This window comes from Culex quinquefasciatus, chromosome 2 (genome assembly GCF_015732765.1).
Source record: "Culex quinquefasciatus strain JHB chromosome 2, VPISU_Cqui_1.0_pri_paternal, whole genome shotgun sequence".
Taxonomy (NCBI): domain Eukaryota; kingdom Metazoa; phylum Arthropoda; class Insecta; order Diptera; family Culicidae; genus Culex; species Culex quinquefasciatus.
In genome coordinates this window covers 176,183,220-176,201,716 of record NC_051862.1, presented here as the reverse complement: position 1 = coordinate 176,201,716, position 18,497 = coordinate 176,183,220, and the positions used below count along the sequence as shown (strand labels likewise).

Genomic DNA, 18,497 nt, shown 5'->3' with positions numbered 1-18,497 from the left:
ACCAAATGACCGAAAGAAATAACCAAACATAAATCTAAAACAAAAAAGAATCACATTGACCCCGACGTGATTTGAACACGCAACCTTCTGATCTGGAGTCAGACGCGCTACCGTTGCGCCACGGAGTCATACATTTTTTACTTGGAGCACCCATTAAGTGGAGCAAATTAGCTGGAATGTCCAGTGGCGTTTACTTGTTGTTTGGACGAACCACGAAGAAATCACTGATAAAAATAGCGTTTTGAAAAGCGAAGTAAACGCGCGCGCGATGATAATTCAATTAAGCGGCATTTGTGGTTCCGGTGAGTGATTCTTGGTTGTTATTGAGGCTGACTGCAGTTTGGTCAGTATTGTCACAGACAAACATACATAAATCGAATATTTTTACCCAATAAATTATCAATCACATCCACTAGAGCTATCTAGTTGTGAACGTACGCAACGCAAGATAAGTATGGTAGAGTGCGTGCATTTAGTTGCAATCATCTGTCAAACGCGTGTAAATAACTTGTGGTGAATTCAAAAAAAATTCCTCTGTGAATTTCAGATCATTCAAATTGACGGTTAAATTGATTGATGGATTTGAAAAGAGTTTCAAGTCTAATTTAAGTAGTTCTTCTTTAAAAAAAAATCTTTGCAGTACAAGTTTCAGAATGGAAACTTAATTTTTTGATGAACCCCCTAAAGCCCAATTTTTTCGATTTTTTTCTTTGTTCAGGAGGACATTATGAGCAATTTTTTTTCTTCGGGTATCTTTTCATCTATTATTTTAATTTTTTGTTTCATTTTAAGTATTTATTTTAATTTGTATTTATTTGGTTTAGTTTATGTTTGTTTTTGAATGTACTTGGCTTTATCTGCTACCTCTAACCATTACTTTTTGCTTTTCAGCCACTTTTGTTTTGTTTGTTCTTTACATTTTTTGCTATAGAATAATGGTAACATTCAAATTGTAGAAACATGTGTGTAGGTATAGTCTGTGACATCACAAAACTTATCGCAATTTTAAGTTCACCTCAACTTAGGAAATGTTATCCCACGGATCGTTATCCCAGGAATAATTTATAGCGCAGTCTTGATTTTTTTTATGGCATGTGGGATAACTTGCTGGGACCCGTGGCGTAGGGGTAAACGTGGTAGCCTCTCACCCAGTTGGCCTGGGTTCGATCCCAAAAGGTCCCGGTGGCATTTATCGAGACAAGATTTGTCTCATCACGCCTTCCGTCGGACGGGGAAGTAATGTTGGCCCCGGTCTAACCTAGCAGTTAAGTCGTCAGCTTAGTCCAGGTGTAGGAGTCGTCTCCCTGGTTCCTGTCTCGGTGGAGTCGCTGGTAGGCTGTTGGACCCACAATCCAAAGGTCGTCAGTTCGAATACCGAGGTAGATGGAAGCTTAAGTGTAAAAAGAGGTTTGCAATTGCCTCAACAATCAAGCCTTCGGACACCTAGTTTTGAGTAGGAATCACGCAATTGAGAACGCCAAGGAATTTGATGTTGATTTTTTTTATTGTTTGGGATAATTTGTCATGGCTATCCCAGGAACAATTTTTAAGAGAGACTCCAAAACATTTAAAAAAAAACGAACAATTAACATTACCTGGACATGTTTCCTGGCAAAACTTGTTGCCGTACATTCCTGGAGCATAAAAATATAACTTGGCATAAGGCCATGTGGATGAGAAAATTTCCAGATATATTTGAACATCAAATAATTTTGATTCAAATATTAAATAAACTTAAAAATACTTGTGGGATGAGACTATAGGTCATTTCCTGGATATGTTTCTGGAATGTAGGGCAACAAGTTTTGCCCAGAAACATGTCGAGGTAATGTTAATTGTTTGTTTTAGTTTTTGAATCTTTCTTAAAAATTGTTCCTGGGATAACCATGACAAGTCATCCCACTTCCATACAAAAATCAAGATGGCCCCCATAGCGCTATATATTATTCATGAGATAACCATCTGTGGGATAATTTTTCCCACCTGGAAATGTTTTTAAAAAAACACAGACAAAGTTTACCTGTGAAAAAACAAGTCAATCTTTCATACCTAGTCAAAATCCCAAATTTCAAGAGTGCTTTCAATGATTTTTGAAGATAAATAATTGGTTGAAAAATGGATCATTGCAAAAATAATTTAGATCGAAGCTTGCCTTGAAGCCAGATTGGCTTTTAGAACTTGTTTGTAGAGGGTAAAATTTGATTTTTTGAGTATTTTTTTATATTTTTTCTTTGCAAACATATTTCAAAGTTTAAGTCACCCTCCCCTTCTCCCTCATTTAAAACTTGTCCAAAAAAAATGAGGAATTGTATTTTATCCAAAAGACTATCAATTTTTCTTCATTGATAATGATAGTTAGCATACCCGTTTCAGTAAAAAAATGTCAATACTTAGATATTTTAAAATTAGTGATTGCAAAACAACTGAACAAGTATATAATTTATTTTAAAAACATTTTTTATTTGGGGTGGTTGATAATTTGGTAAGTTGAATATTTCCTTTTTTGAGTAATATTACAAAAAAATGTGTAAAAGCTTGAACCTGATGAAAATTTACCAAAATCTGATGAAAATTCACCAGTTCCTGATGCAATAATTGACATTTTTTCTTAACACATAATCTGTCATCATTCCCTGATGAATATTACATTTTTTTTTTGTCTGTGAAGTTTTCTGTGCATTTGGTTTCCAAAGAATTAGTAACTTACTTGATAATTATTCCTTCATATTTTATGTGCCTCAATGTAGATAAGGAAAGAGGGAGGCACCAACACCATAGGTGGAATAAGTAAAGTATTTTTTTTTCCCATGACCCATGAAGAGTTTCTGGACCGCATTTACAAAGATTCAGTGGCTATTTCTTAACTTAATGTTAACATGTTAAGATTTATGCTAACATTCCATAGGTCGCCTTCCCTAAGGTATCGTGATAAGGTTCTGCTTGTGATGATACACCTTTACTGCAATCGAATCCAGAGGGGAAAAGATAACCAGTTGTGTTGGTCCGGGCCGGGAGTTGAACCCTATCTATCGCTTAAGAGGCGCTAGCGTTACCGTTAGTTGGTTCGGTCATATGAGGAATAAGTTAGTTTTTAAACTTGAACTTGAATTAAAATGAAGTTCAAAAATGCGACTATTGTCAAATATTCTAAAATTATAAGATGCTTTCATCTACTGGCTCTGTAGTTAATGAGGGTTAAACAATTTTTTTCACGATATGACTATCTAATATCGCAAAATATCTCATACAAAATGTATTCTCAAAGGACACGTATGGAGTCCCAAAGTGTTATTGATTGCGAAATTAGATTCCTCAACTCCTCAATCTACCCAAAACAATTTTCAGCATTTCCGAATGCTCTTATGCATGTACTGCAATGGCAAGGGAACCCGTGCACAAAACGATATGCATTCACATTGCTAACCTACATTTCCCCTCAGTGGAAAATACCCACCATTTTCATATTTTCTATCCGTATTCATTTCCTCTTTTCTTTCAACTCTCCCACCTCCTCGCAGCCGATCGGTGACGTCTCCTAAACGCCGTTCAAATCATCACCATTCCAACAACAACAACAACCCTGGCGTTGATGGCGATGCGAGATCTCCCGTTCTATCGCCAACCAGCCGGCAGCAGCAGCATTCGAGGTCATCCCAGAGCAACCACCGACGCAAATCGCACTCCACGTCCTCGGCGACGGCGACGATGGCCAGCAAGCAAAACACGTTATGAATATGCATTCGCCTCCACTTGCAGAGGCAGAGGCAGCAGCACCTCCCGCCCGACCACGTGACCAACCCGTGGCCCAGAACCAGCAGCAGCCAAGATGCACCCGGAGAACCAAAAGAATCCGGGCAATCCGGGGACGTGACGAGTTCCAGCAGCAATGGAGAAGACTACGAAGCATTTTGCACGTTGCACGTGGTCCTCCACGTGGTAATGGAGAAGGAGGTGAAGACGGTGGTGGTGGTGGTGGTGCATGAAATTGGTCCATCATTGCACGAATATTTATATCGAAGCTTAGGGCGATGATGTGTGTGCCGTGAATGTCAACTATTTCTTCCTCGACACCCACAGGAGAACATGCGGAAAGCGCAAAAGCTCGGAAAATAGGAAAAACTATTCTTAACACACGAAAGGGGATCCTAGAATTGGGATTTGACGGTGGGGACACTTGGGACGATGGCAGCGCGGAAAAGTTAGGCAGAAATATGTTACGTGTCAACTCTGTGTTGTCCCCTAAATGTGGAGGGGATAATGGTTTGTGTTTAGAACGCAAATCGATTCGGGACGTGTTGGTGAATGTTATTTCATTACAATGTTTTTTTTTTAGTAACCGACGGATTAGTGTAAAGCGGATTTGCTGACAATGAAGATTAGCATTTGTGTTTATTGACTCCTATTTAATTGACTGCATTTTGCGTAACGATTATTCCTAATGTAAATGTATGGTTTTTGTGGTGGTGCAGATGAAACTGGGTTTGAAAATTCCAGGATTTAATTAACTCAAACTTTATTAAATGGTTAGGTAATCTAATCAAGATGTGATGTTGGAGATCAACTCTATGCTGGGTAGTTCTCTACCAACTCACACGAAATCAGGAAAAGTTGCTCAGACCCCTCTTCCGAGGTTCATTTTTTTATATCTCGCGACGGAGGGACGGTACGACCCCTTCAATTTTTCAACATGCGAAAAACTACATATTTTTCAGTAATTTGCAGCCTGAAATGGTGATGAAATGGAATTTTGGTGTCTAAGGGACTTTATGTAAAATTGGACGCGTACTCAAAATTTCGAAAAAACGTATTTTTCATTGAAAAAAAAAACACTTAAAAAGTTTGAAAAACTCTGCCATTTTCCGTTACTCGACTGTAAAAAATAATGGAACATGTCATTTTAAGGGAAACTTAATTCACTTTTCAGATCTACATTAACCTAGAAGGGTAATTTTTTCTTTTAGAGCAAAATTTTTCATTTCAATATTTCGTGTTTTTTCTAACTTTGCAGGGTTATTTTTTGAAGTGTAATAATGTTCTAAAAAGTTGTAAAGCAGATAATTACAAACATTTTGATATATAAACATAACGGGTTTGCTTGTAATCATCATAAGTTTTCGTGGTTTTACGTTTTTAAAATGAAAATGTTTGTCCTAAATGAAAAAAATTACTCATCTTGATCCAAAAAGTACATAAATTTCCCTTAAAATGACATGTTCAAAAAAAAATAATCCAGTTAAGTAACGAAAAATGGCAGAATTTTTTAAACTTTTTTAGTGTTTTTTTTTCGATGAAAAATACGGTTTTTTTCGGAATTTTGAGTACGCCATCAAAGCGGGCGTTCAATTTTACATGATAGTCCCTTTGACACAAAAATTCCGTCTCATCACCATTTCAGGATGAAAATTATTAAAAAAAATACCTCTTTTTTCACATGTTCAAAAATGAAAGGGGTCGTACCGCCCCTCCGTCACGAGATATCAAAAAATGGACCTCGGATTCGTGATCAGGAACAAAAGGTACCCCTAAGGACAAAGTTTCACGCAAATCGAAGAGGGGTCGGGGCAACTGCAGTGAGAGTTGGCGGAGAATGCTGTGAAATACTGCGATAGAGTTTAATGAAATCAATATTTAAGTACCTTGAGTTATTTTAATTCGATTAGATCCAAAGAATCTCAATAAACATTCAACATTTATTTTTCATTTTAATTAAAAATCGCGTTTAAAGCATTAGGGCCTTTCAGCGATTTATTTTTTACAATGATTCACCATGGTCTTTTGGAACGAATTGTCCAAGAAGAGTTGAATAATTATTGTCAAACAAGCATTTTGAGATCTTTTTGAATATCACGTACAACCTTTTAAGCTCGTGCATGATGAAAGCAAAACATCTTCAAACATGGTTACAATTACTCGCCTATTGAAAGCCTATTTGAAAAATTCTCGAATTGCCATGTAAGATTTTATAATGTTGAACATGTCGAAATTTAAAACTTCAAAACTTAAACCAAGGGTCCTGATTCCTCCAAAACGACTCAATCACTCGCGACCACAAATTGAAAGCGAAAAAAAACTGCTCTGACCGTTTCCTACCGTTTGTCGCTTCCACACCAATCGTTACAGAATACTCTCTCTTTGCTCTCCCTCTCACTTCAATCGTGTAGTACAGCGAATGGTTCAGAGAGACCGATTGCGTTATGTCGCTCAGTCGCTGAGTCGAAATAGTTTGCTATCGGCTTTGTTTTACTCAGTTATTAAACTGCTTAAAATCTATGTTATCAAAATGTTTTGCAATTTTGTTGATGACACGACATCAAAGACACATTTACAAGCAATTTCCAAATTTACGGCAAACTGTGCACAGAAAAAAAATGATGGTAATATTCATCAGGAAATGGTAACAGTTTTTGTGTAAAAAAAAAAAGATTAATTTTACCCCAGAAAATAATGAATTTTCATCAGTTTTTGATGAATATTCATCAGGTTCACATTGTTTATGTAATATTACTCAAAAAAGAGGCAATATTCAACCTACCAAATTTTCAACATTCCAAAATTCAATATTTTTTTCTGTGTGGTATGTTGTTAGATTCTCTCCTCTCTGAACGTATTCGTGTGTGACTCGGGTCGACGGACGGAGTGGGCAAAGAAATTCACGAAGTTTGTGTCGCTGGGAGAAGCGATTTAGCAAGTCGCTGGCAGCCTGAGTGTAGTGTTCGCTCGCGACTGGTTGCGAGCTACAGTCAGCAAAGATTCGCTCAGCGATGGGTGAGCGATTTCTGATCTTTGAATCGAAAATCAGGACCCTTGACTTAAAACTGATAAAATATATTGAAACGATTAAACCGATGCTCAAGTGGAAAAAAATTAATAAAAACAATTCTATGCAACCTGAAAGGGCCTTTTCACAAAAAATCAAAATATGGTAAATGAATCTCAATCAGTTTTCAGTTGGTTTGACTTGTATTTATATTTAAATTTTGAACTTTTTGAAAGATTCATCCGCCAGATTCGTTTTCTTTGGCTGGGTAGCCCTTCTAGCAACAACCTGACAATATTAGAATTATCTGTTTTTTAAATAGTTTTTTTTATTTGAACTCAGTCATTCTTTTTTTTTCTTCTTTTTTTCTAGTTGCATTTTTAAAATGTAATCAGGAAAGATTCAAAAATCATTAAAATAAACATGGTTGACGATATATTTCAGATATTTTTTAAAAATTTATATGTGATTTTTAAATGTGATAAATATTTGCTTCATTTGTTATTTGTCAAACTTAAAACCCCAAACACACCAACCAGACAAAACGAAAAAAAAAATCAATCAATTTAGCTCCAAGCTCATCGAATGGCTGTTACGGTAGAACTATCAAACGAAGCATAATAAAAAAAATGAAGAAAATGTTAGCAAAACGTATTCCTGCTGGCCAGAGGCACTACGTCCCTGAATGTTGTCTGTCACTAAACTGTCCTTTCGTTTTCTTGATGTCATCGGCTTTGACTATTTATAATTTCCGTCAACACCACCGTCCAAAGTGTTCCCCCGCGAACCAATCTGTGGGTTGAAAGCCAGTTGAGCTAGTTTGCGTAACAAGAAATTACACAAGTGTACTGACGTGCCTCGAATGAATTTTTCATTTTTTTATACTTACTAATTGTGATAAGGTGACATAAATAAGTCTAGGAAACCTGGAACACACTTAACTAATCCTAGTTCCAGCGCCCACGTATGTTTGAACAAAAAGTAAACTAAAACTCTTGTGAAAATCAGTTGAAACTGGTGGCGAAATAAAAATGGATGCGTAACGGGTAACGCGTAACGAGCAAAGATGATTACCATAAGTTTGTACTAGTTTTAAAAAGGTATATTAGTTGTTAGAGCTGCCGTTGGGCGCAAAGAGCATTATTCACGAACAAGTATGACATGTTAACTTAGCGCTAAGAATCGTTCTGACTAGGGAAGCTAAACAAACAAAAAAGTAACAGGATAAGTAGGATGTACTCATTACAAGTATCACGAACATTTGAATTCTCCTTTCCACTGTAAGAAAAACAACAACAAAATAACTCACTTTCCTCAAAGGTGACGGCTCAGCATGGTTGCGATTGCAGTGTTTTGGAAACGCCACGTGGCTGAGCTCACCTGTTTGGGGTGATCTCTCTGTACAGTACTTTGTATGATCCCGTAATGATACACGCAACATCTTATTTACGACAATAGCTTAAATTGGTGTCCCTTTTTGGAGCAGCAAAAAATCGCTTTCAGTTTTTCGCGCAGCCTCACTTGAATGAATTGAATTGAATCGAATACATATCTTTTGACAACAATTGATAGCGTTAATCGGAGAGAAGAAAATCAAAAGTAACCCAAATTAGCATTCCTGTTAGCGACACATCCATACACACACATTTGCACGTAAGCATTCATCCCGTTTTAAGTTTCAACGAGTTTTGATGTATCCCTTTCCAAAGCAAAGGGCAAAAAATGGCACAAATTTGTATCCTGTTCCAAGCGGTAACTAGTGTTAGAAAAATCTGTTGTTAACTTAATACAAACCAAAAAAAACATGCTATACCCAGTAACGTTTATTACCTAAAGAAAATACTTATCGTTGATAGCACCTAACTATACCAAACAGCGAATCTTTTTCTATAACATAACCTACTACATCTCCTTGTTCCACAAATGTTGCAGAAAGGTTAACCCCATTAAATTGTACTACTACCGGTTAGGCAGTTGCATTTCTCACACCTTAAAAAAAAGCTAGTAAGAGAAACGTTGAAAAAACCTCTAAGTAAGTCTTATTATACGTTTTTTGCGACCTAAAATCCCAACAAATAAAAACAGCCAAGAGCAGCCGAGAAAAAAAACGAAACAAATATTGATTGTCAATATGGTGCAAACAATAAACAACTAACTCAATCGAGCATATATTATTGTTCTCTGAGAAGCAGTGCGTAGAATGGTGTGCAACAGGAAAATAATAAAAAATTGTTATTTGTAAAACTAAACAATGGAACAAACAACAGACGCAACAACCAGTATAGCTATGAAAAGTCATCTATTTATATACATTTTAAACAAAAACAAACACAAGAAAAAAACAAGCTACTCAAAATCGGTGCGAGCAAATTGTGTAGAGTAGAAATGAGTGGTGCAAGACAGTTATAACAAGAACAAACAAAACAGAAATCAATCTAGGTATTTACGATTGTTTATGATGCAGTTAACTAAGGAGCATTTAACCGCGAGAGATCAATTTTAAGAGATGGAAAATATAATAAAAACCAAACAAATAAGTAAGTTAGTAAGGCAAAAAAAAAATAACAAACGAAAGTGAGAACAAACGGTCTTGAGAAGAAATAAAGATGAAAATTATGAAAACTTGTACTTTATTTATATTCACAGAGCAAAACTGGATGACAAATAATACCTGATACTCCACCGACATTCATATTAAACGCCTTTTTTGAAATCCCATCCATTTTTTTCAATGGGGTATCCCCCATTACGGGAAATTTTGTTTACAAACTGTTCAAGTAACATTCAAACTGTGCAAAGATTGCGTGACAATATTTGTTGAATCGAATGACATTGTTAATAAATCTAAAAAAAGTTGACGATCTGAATAGGGACATCAGGTTTTAGAGCACTTAAAAAATTGAAATGTGGAAAACGATGCACTATTTTTGTTGTTCTGTGTCTGTTTTATCTGAAACTTATCAATAATATTAAAATATTGTGCAGTAATAAGGTGAAAACAGCTGACACATGAATAATTTGACGCGTATTTTTTGCGAATGAGGTGGTCCTATCGGAAATAGGGTGGTAAAAAATTGCGTTTTTCAAACGATTTTCGCAAAAATGTGGTTTCAAAAAATCATATCTCCGGATCAGCCTAATCAAGTTTAGCTCGCGACAAGAAATGTGATTAGCTGGACCTTTGAAAAAAAAAAAATGTAAGACATTTTAAAACAGGGGTGCTCAAAGTTTTTGGAGGCCGGGCCAAACATGAAGTTTAGTGATCGGGCCAAACGAAAAAAAAAATGGTTATTAAAAATACAATTACGTTTTTTTAATTTAAAAGACTTAAAAATACATCTAACAGCTGAAGATTTTTGAAATTTCTGTTGCTTTTTAACGTTTCGTTATTTGAAAATTATTAAAAAACAGAAAATTACAGTTTATCATCCATATTTTTGTTTTTTATTGTTTTAAGAATTCGAAAACAACATTTTTTATATTTAAAAAGTTCTGACATCCCGAGCAGACGGAAATAACTTGGGAGTAACAATTTTTGATGTTTGAAAATACAAGGCCAATAACATTTTATGTTATTTATAACAAGATTTGTTATTCGTCGTTATGAATTTATTGTTATTCGATTGTTATTGTAATAACAGTTTAATAACATTTTGAGTTATTCTTCAAACAAATCTTTGTCATTATTTTTTGTTAATTTTACAACTAATCCGATCAAAAAATGTTATTCTAAAGTTGTTTTGGCTTTCAATCAATATCAGACCTATAACAAATTTTGTTATGATAACATAAACTGATATTAAACCCTCATGCAAAAAATGATTTTTCAAGAAGATTCAATAACACTTTCTGTTATTTTAACAGTATTTGATATTAAAATGGCTTGAATTTTGTTATTACCGTCTGCCCTGGATGTAAGCAATCAAGAATCAATTTTTGTAACGGCCTAATTTTATCATTAAATCAAGTGTAACTAATGAAAAATCTTTGCGAGATTATTTTCCAACAATTAAGCCGATGCAAATATTAAATAAGTTTTTGTCTGTCTTGACTCTGCACATTCGACAGGATGAAAAATAGCATTCAAATTTAAATTCAGGTCAGAATTTCAACATTTTAATGTAATTTTTTTAAAAATTGTTTAATATACCCGTACAGTTGAAAATTACAACACAAAGTTTACAGTAAACCTTCATCTATATATATAAAAAAATTCGATGGTTTTGTTCGAACGCGAATCAGTTGAACACGGAACGTCGGATCGAGGCGCTTTTTGTTGCATTATGTTCGTGTAAGCCCATGGAAGGTTCTTACGCTAACTAATTGACACTTTGGCCACTCTGGGCCCGATTCCGGAGCATCTGCAGGTTGTATGGGAAAAGTTACGTAAAAACAAATTTTGATCACAGGAGGCTGAATTAGCAAACAAGCAAGAAACGTCAGGAAACTTACAAAGGGCAGGACGAAGTTTGCCGGGAAGAGCTTGTTGCATATAAAAAATTATGAATTATCAGGATTGAGAGAAGATTAAAAAACAACTTTGAAAACGCGTTGAAACGGGAAAATGATGAAAACGGAAAAATATCAACCTTTTTCCCAAAAACTGCAATAGCTTGAAAATTTTAGCGAAGTCCTATACTTTTTAGGTACTAAATTTTTCGTAATTGAAATACATACGAAAAAACATCAAAAATAAAAAAAAAAACATAACAGCATTTGAATATAAATTTTGATGCCATCCTGGTTATGTTGAGAAAATCACATCTTTCCTGCTTGCTTTTCTTTCAGAGGCTTTGAATTCAACAACCTTTAGTCCAATCTTTTACAATATTTTAGGTGCTTATTCAAAGGAATAAGATTTCACAAAAAAAGTCACGAATTAAAATTTCTATTAAGTACTTTGTGATTCCAAATTTGAATGGAAATAATAAAAAATATTCATTCAATGAGCATTAATATTATTATTTTGTTATATTTCAAAATGTAAAAAAGCGAATAACCTTATTCATGTTATTCACATGATTTTGTAAACTTGATACAATTGCCTGAATTTTATTATTTATATTAAAGACAATGAGTAAAACAGGATAAAAACACAATCATTTGCACAAAATATTGTCTCATCACTAAGCTTCTCCAGAAAGACTCAAATTACTGCTACATACTGAATAAACATGTAAAACATGATACTTCTGATCTAAATGGTATATTCGGCAAAGTTTTTTAAAACACCTGCTTTAAAAAGAATGTACAAATCTACCAAAGAACCCAGGAACATTTTTGCCGTAGACATTGTAGGAACATCGCCCCTCAAAACTAGAAAGCTAGTTTTAACAAGTGTTTGATCTTATTCCTGTACTTAACTTTTTACTTATCAAATTTAATTATCTTTTCATGAAATATCCTTATTATCCTTGGATTCGTTATGCATCAAAATATTTCATCAAATATTGTGAAATTATTTCTCATCCTAGCTATTGCATGGAAGCTGAAAATCGTTAATTTCATTTGTATCTGTCATTACCCTCATTAGTTAAAATGTCTTATCCTTCGTATCTCCTCCCAACCAAATCCCGAATCATCAGCAAATCCTAGAAGTGAACTTCATACGTGAATTGTAAAATCAAATTAAACGCCAAAGCGACTGGCTGGCTTCTGTCGTCTGGTATCGAATTTACTCATTTTGCATTCGCCGCATCCGCAACAGATGACACCGGAGACGGAGACGCGAACTTATTCTAACGATGAAAATGATTGGGAGGTTTTTCAGTGGAAATGCGTTCCACGGTCGCTGAACTTCTAATTGGACGGTTCGAAGTACCAATTTGCGCTGGAAAGAGAATTGAAATTTGATGTTCGTGTTTGGTTTTTCCTGGTAGTCTGAATCAAATTACAGTAGGCTAATGAGTTAGATTCGGGAAAACTCTACTCACTTCAAAATTATGAGTTACGTCGCAAAATGTTCGATCTGTAAGGAAGTCCTTGCCTACAATCGATCGCACACATCCCTTCTGATTCAGCACCTGATAGAACAACACCCCGACAAACCGTTCAAGCTAGTTCGCGCAAAGAAAGAGAAAATCTACCAGGACCACCCTTTGAAAAACGATTCAGAAATGGCTCATAAAGTGGCTAAAGTTGGTGCTCCCAAGTCAGCCAGAGATATTCAGAGGCAACTTAGAACAAGTTTAGGGCAGAAAGCGGATGAAAATCTTCCGACAAAGTCGGACTTCCTAACGCGCCACCCAAGACAACGGAGGATGTTCTATAAAACTACCGGTAATTAAGTAACTCAAATTTCACAAGCTAAATTGACTCAAATCTATTCCAGTGGCCTCGTGGCGTCCCGCCCGGTCCCGCGTCAGCTGTCCCGAGTGTGGCCAACAGCGACTTCCCACAATTCGGTCCACGGCGGATCGGTACTCCAGCTCGGCAGCCGGTGCCGCCTGGGTTATGACCTGTTGGCCGTTCTGCTTTCTGCCGTGTCTGTTCACCTCGCCCACCAAGCACCATCTGCACTGTTCCGGGTGCGATGCCTATCTGGGGCTGTACGATCCGGACCGGGAAGTGGTGGGCGTTAATCGGAAGGTGCGCCGAACGGTGCGGTACCGGGAAGTCGAGTCGAAACGATGAGATGCTGAGCATTTTGTAGGGAAACGGTTGATTTGAGAATGAGCTAACACGTTGTGATATCAATTGAGTTGCGTAGAAGATTGCATGCAAGCTGATTGAATGCGACATCTAGTATTCAGTAGGGGAACTAAATTAAAATGTATTGCAGTAGATTTGCCTTGTATGTTAGGCACACTTTACTTGAAAAAAATACATACTTGTCGAAAACGTTGTTAAGAAAAAACATATTAATATGAAAAAATATGACGTCCATAAAAAAATCGGCAAGAAAATATTATGAGCACATGAAATAAATCTGAAATGCATGTTTTGCACCTAGTTTTAAAGACTATTTTATAGGAAAATGTTTTTTGCTAAATCTTCTGCTGAATGCAAAAAATCATGTTTTATATTATAAAAAAAAACCATTAAACTAACACGCTTTGAAAAATACACTCAAACCCCGATGGTTTGACACCAACTATTGTCAAACGAATGGGGTCATTTTTTAGTTTGACACCCCTTTTACACGGAGTTCACGCTCACTACCAAACTTTTGATTTTGTCAAAGCAACGGTGACTAACCACCAGGAGTTGAGTGTTATATATAATAGGGTCCTAAAGCCCTATGTCAATTGGGTCCTAAAATGAAGTATAAATTTGTGATATTATTGCTCATAACGATAAAGCTTATTTTTCTGAGTACAATGACCCTTTGAACGATCGCAATGGATTTAAAATGGATTTTTAATTCAAATTTTAAAAATTAACTTCACGGTCCTTCTTGACAGAAAAGGTCCTACTTGACAGCTCGTTCCAAGGAGACCATAGTTGATCCATGAAAAAAATGTTGTCTTGTCAATATTTTGTTTGCATTAAAATGAAAAAAAGTGATCAGAAATGGTTTAACCGTGTTTTTTACCGTTGTACATAAAAATTGACATAGGGCTTTAGTACCCAATTATTTAGAAAAAAAATACAGGACAACATTTTTCGATGGATCAACTATGGTCCCCTTAGAACGAGCTGTCAAGTAGGATAGTTTCTGTCAAGTAGGGTCGCGAAGTTAATTTTTCAAAATTGATTTTAAAATCGATTTTAAACACTTTGTGGAAAATAAGCTTTATTGTTGTGAACAATAATACAGTGGACTCTCACATTGTCAATATTGAAGGGACCGTCGAGAAACTATAGAACGAAAAATCAAAGCAATCTATTTGAGAGGATTTAAAATTTTATTGACAGCTGGAGCAATATTGATATCGAGAAGATAGACAGCCAGAGAGTACTTTATCATCAATTTATGCTTTTTTTTAGGACCAAATTAGGGTTAAAATAAACCATATAAATCGAAAATATAGTAATATAATGAAAAAAAAAACAACAAGATTTGGTCTGAATTAGTTCAATAAAAATAATTTTCTTGGCTGCTCATTATAAACACAAATAACATTGCAATATTTCTATTGAAATAAACAATTGAAAATAGTTAGTAGGGGGAGAGGGGGTAATATGCACCCCCGGGGCAAAATGCACCCCAAGTATTTCTCAGTTTTGGGAAGAATTTTCCAGGGAAAAATCATAGAAATTGGAAGCTTAACATTGTAAAACTATGCTTGAAAAGTTTGAGCATGGTAGGATAAAAACAGCCAAAGTTATTTGCAAAACTTTAAAATGTTGTGTTTTCATCTAATTTTTATTGAACTTTCAATATGATTTTTGGACAATATAAAAAGCATTTATTGATATTGTAAGTGATGATTTAGATAGTTTTTGCCATAATCTTCATTATTCTATAGATAGATGAGTCCAAAAACATTAAAACATGTATTTTTAATTGAATTTATGTAATAAGCGTGGTCGGGGCAAAATGCACCGCTGTGATGCTCCTTTGTAAAAACAGCAGTGTCATCTAGTGGTGACTAGTGAACCCGGTGACTGCTTTTACCCAGTGCATTTTGCCCCATTGTTGTGGAGCATTCTGCCCCGTTGTTGTAGTGCATTTTGTCCCAATGTTGTGGTGCATATTGCCTCGCATGATTGTTTGGAATGAATCAAAAATGTTTTTAGAAATTTGCATTTTTAAACAATTTTGAGGTTTTTCAGAACTTTTTTTTCACATGGATGATGAAGAATAATAGTTGTTTTAGAACATCTAACAAAATTCTTCCACAGAATTGATGTTATGGTTGAGAAATCACAGTTTTCCCTTAGGGGGTGCATATTACCCCCTCTCCCCCTAATTTTACAATTACAACTGCAACCAGGGATGGAATAATCGCAACAAAAAAAATCAATTTCGCTGTGAGAGAGGAGGAAATCACACAAAAGAACATCGCTCCCGAAATTTTCAAGAAAATTAATCTGCTGATGATTTTTCGTGAATTTCTTTATCAGCACCACTTAAAAGTATTTATTTCGCTTTGTTTGCACACATTGTCCATCTACAAATAGTGACAGGTCATTTTTCGTCGTGTGACGTTACACTTGCAAGTGTAGTAGTGAATAAGATGTTCCGCTGAATAATCAAGATGAGGATTTTTTTAGATTCCATTTACCGATCTTTCGTGCGCGAGGAGGAGAGCCATGTTCTTTTCGATTTTTTTCTCTTGATGAACGTCCAATGATTTTCTTCTGATGATAATTATTCCATCGCTGACTGCAACGGATAATTCTCTGCTATCTCATACGAAAATCCAAAAAAAAATATCTTTAGAAGGAATTTTTTTCTGATCGATTTGGTGTTTCAGATGATTTATTAAATTGTGATTTTTGGAATATATCGGAATATTGTCAAACTAAATTACAAAAATAAATTTTAGAGGCAAATTCAAATTTTCAAACGAATATGATTAATTCTTATTATTATTTTTTTGATAAAGTGCACAATTTTTGAGATACAGGGCTGATTATATGACACAGAAAAAAACCCATTTTCACAAAATTTTAACATTAAGAGGTTATATCTCAGCAACCAGCGGTCCGATCAACAAGTTTAAAAATAGTAGTTTATGCAACAAGTTGCAAAAAGAGGATTTTTTCAGCACGAGTCGTACATTTATCCAACGAGGTTCACCGAGTTGGATAAATACGACGAGTGCTTAAAAAATCAAGTTTTGCAACGAGTTCCATACAACATTTTTTGAAATTCCGAAAAACACCCATTCACAGAAAAAAAAAGTTGAATTTTGGAATGTTGAAAATTTGGTAAGTTGAATATTACCTCTTTATTTGTGTAATATTACATAAAAAATGTGTAAAATGTGAACCTGATGAATATTTATCAAAAACTGATGAAAATTCATCATTTTCTGGGGTAAAATTTATCATTTATTTTGCCACAAAATCTGTCACCATTTCCTGATGAATATTACCATCATTTTTTTTCTGTGTTGAGTGAAATTTTAAGTCAAATTTTCATGTATTTTGTCAATAAATCGTTTAAATCAAAAATTTTTTTGAAAAGTGTTACTTTTCGATAAAGTGCTGAAAAGTTCAACTTTTCAGCACCCATTTCAGAGCTGAAAAGTAGAACTTTTCAGCATTTATTTTGAAAAGTGTTGCTATTCGATTCTGTTATTTTTGGTACAGAGAAGTAGGCTATTTCGTCGTTCAAGACTGACAGGAAAAGTAAGTAGTTTCACGACGGAATTGCAAAAAGGTGCTTTTCTTGCAAGAAGTATTTTTTAATTTAAAACAACTCTAGAGTTTTTTTTGATTAGGTCCTATAAACATATGAAAGACAATGGTTTATTGGTCCTTTTCAAAAAAAACTCTGGAACTGAACATTGTTCGAAAAATTTTACTTGTAAATGCCTACACAGAAAAAAAAAGTTGAATTTTGGAATGTTGAAAATTTGGTAAGTTGAATATTACCTCTTTATTTGTGTAATATTACATAAAAAATGTGTAAAATGTGAACCTGATGAATATTCATCAAAATCATCTGGGGTAAAATTAATCATTTTTTGCCACAAAATCTGTCACCATTTCCTGATAAATATTACCATCATTTTTTTTTCTGTTTTTCTGATTTTTGGAACTCAGTTTGACAATTTTTTAAGATATCGGTTCCGTGGATTATTGGTTGTGGGTTCTGTCTTACAAGCAGAAGGTTCACAAGCAGAGGGATCGAAAATTGAAAAATATTTATGTTGGGAATTTAAGTAATAAAAAACCAAATAAAAAATCGGGATTTTTAATAAATTTCAAGCAATGTTTCTGTTTTATGAACTTATAATCAACTTATAAAAAAAGAAAATATGTTTTCGTTCACTATCAAAAAAGTTTTGTAGATATTTTGATTAATAAGGAAACTTTCAATCAACTGTACGATTTTTTAAATGTTTTTACTCGGCCACCAAACCTCAGCCAGTAGGGTATCGACATAGCGTGATCACATGCAATTCGTAGTCAAATCAGCCACTACACATCAGCCTTACCTCCAACAACAGGTGAACTTTGAACGGCACCTCTAACCACAACCCCCTACTATAATGTTTACTTTCATTCGGTTTTACACTTGAGTAATTGAAGGGTAAAGCTATCTATTTTCGCCAAAACATCGTTATAAATGTAGCAAAAATTTTATAAATTTGAACTGTATAGCAAAAATGTGAAAAAATAAAATTATTTTAGATAAAAAAAACCAGAATAGTTTGGTACTATTATTTTTAATTATGATTTTCAACATATGTGTGCAACCCTAGGTGCAACCCAACCTAGCCACAAATTTCTCGGCAAATTATAAGCAGTGCCACCGTCTCTAACCCCATTGATCTCGACCGGTCGATTTAGTGGTGATTCTGTTGTACAACAACAAAACATGGGTGACTCATCAATGACGCAGCCGGCGCAATTGAGAGATACAGTGCCCGGAAGATGATTCGTTCCGAAATTGTTCAGATCTCGTTCACACACGCTCAGTCTGACAACGTCAATCGCGTTGTTGGCATCGTAAAGGGCCCCGTCTGGGCTTTAGTCAATGACTAATGGTTGGCTAGAGCAACTTACACTATGGCGTGGCGTAGACGAGACAGATACGACGAGACAGTACGAAAGAGCGTCGGTATTTGATGGGTTTCTCTCCGTCGTCGTTACGCTGGAGTACATGCTGGTGCCATTATCT

The 18,497-nt window shown here is 35.1% G+C and overlaps 3 protein-coding genes and 1 non-coding gene across 5 annotated transcripts in view; 2 read left to right on the top strand and 2 right to left on the bottom strand.

Annotated features, from left to right (window-relative positions):
- Window positions 1-3,769, top strand: part of LOC6049130 (cyclic nucleotide-gated cation channel subunit A) — a 257,969-nt gene extending 254,200 nt beyond the window's left edge. For both annotated transcript variants that reach the window (XM_038251828.1, XM_038251827.1), the window contains one exon: window positions 3,519-3,769. In XM_038251828.1, the coding sequence (XP_038107756.1) occupies window positions 3,519-3,732 (214 nt within the window). In that variant the 3' untranslated portion in view covers window positions 3,733-3,769. The remainder of the gene's footprint in view (window positions 1-3,518) is intronic.
- LOC119766664 overlaps window positions 1-18,497 on the bottom strand; it is a 42,241-nt gene that overhangs the window by 23,261 nt on the left and 483 nt on the right. The window lies entirely within an intron of this gene.
- On the bottom strand, window positions 57-128 carry Trnaw-cca. The gene has a single exon. It is a non-coding gene; the product is annotated as a tRNA-Trp (tRNA).
- LOC6049126 lies at window positions 12,699-13,506 on the top strand. Its single transcript, XM_038251832.1, has 2 exons — window positions 12,699-13,036; window positions 13,089-13,506. Exons 1-2 carry the CDS (start codon window positions 12,700-12,702, stop codon window positions 13,388-13,390), a joined length of 639 nt encoding a protein of 212 aa, XP_038107760.1. The 5' UTR covers window position 12,699; the 3' UTR covers window positions 13,391-13,506.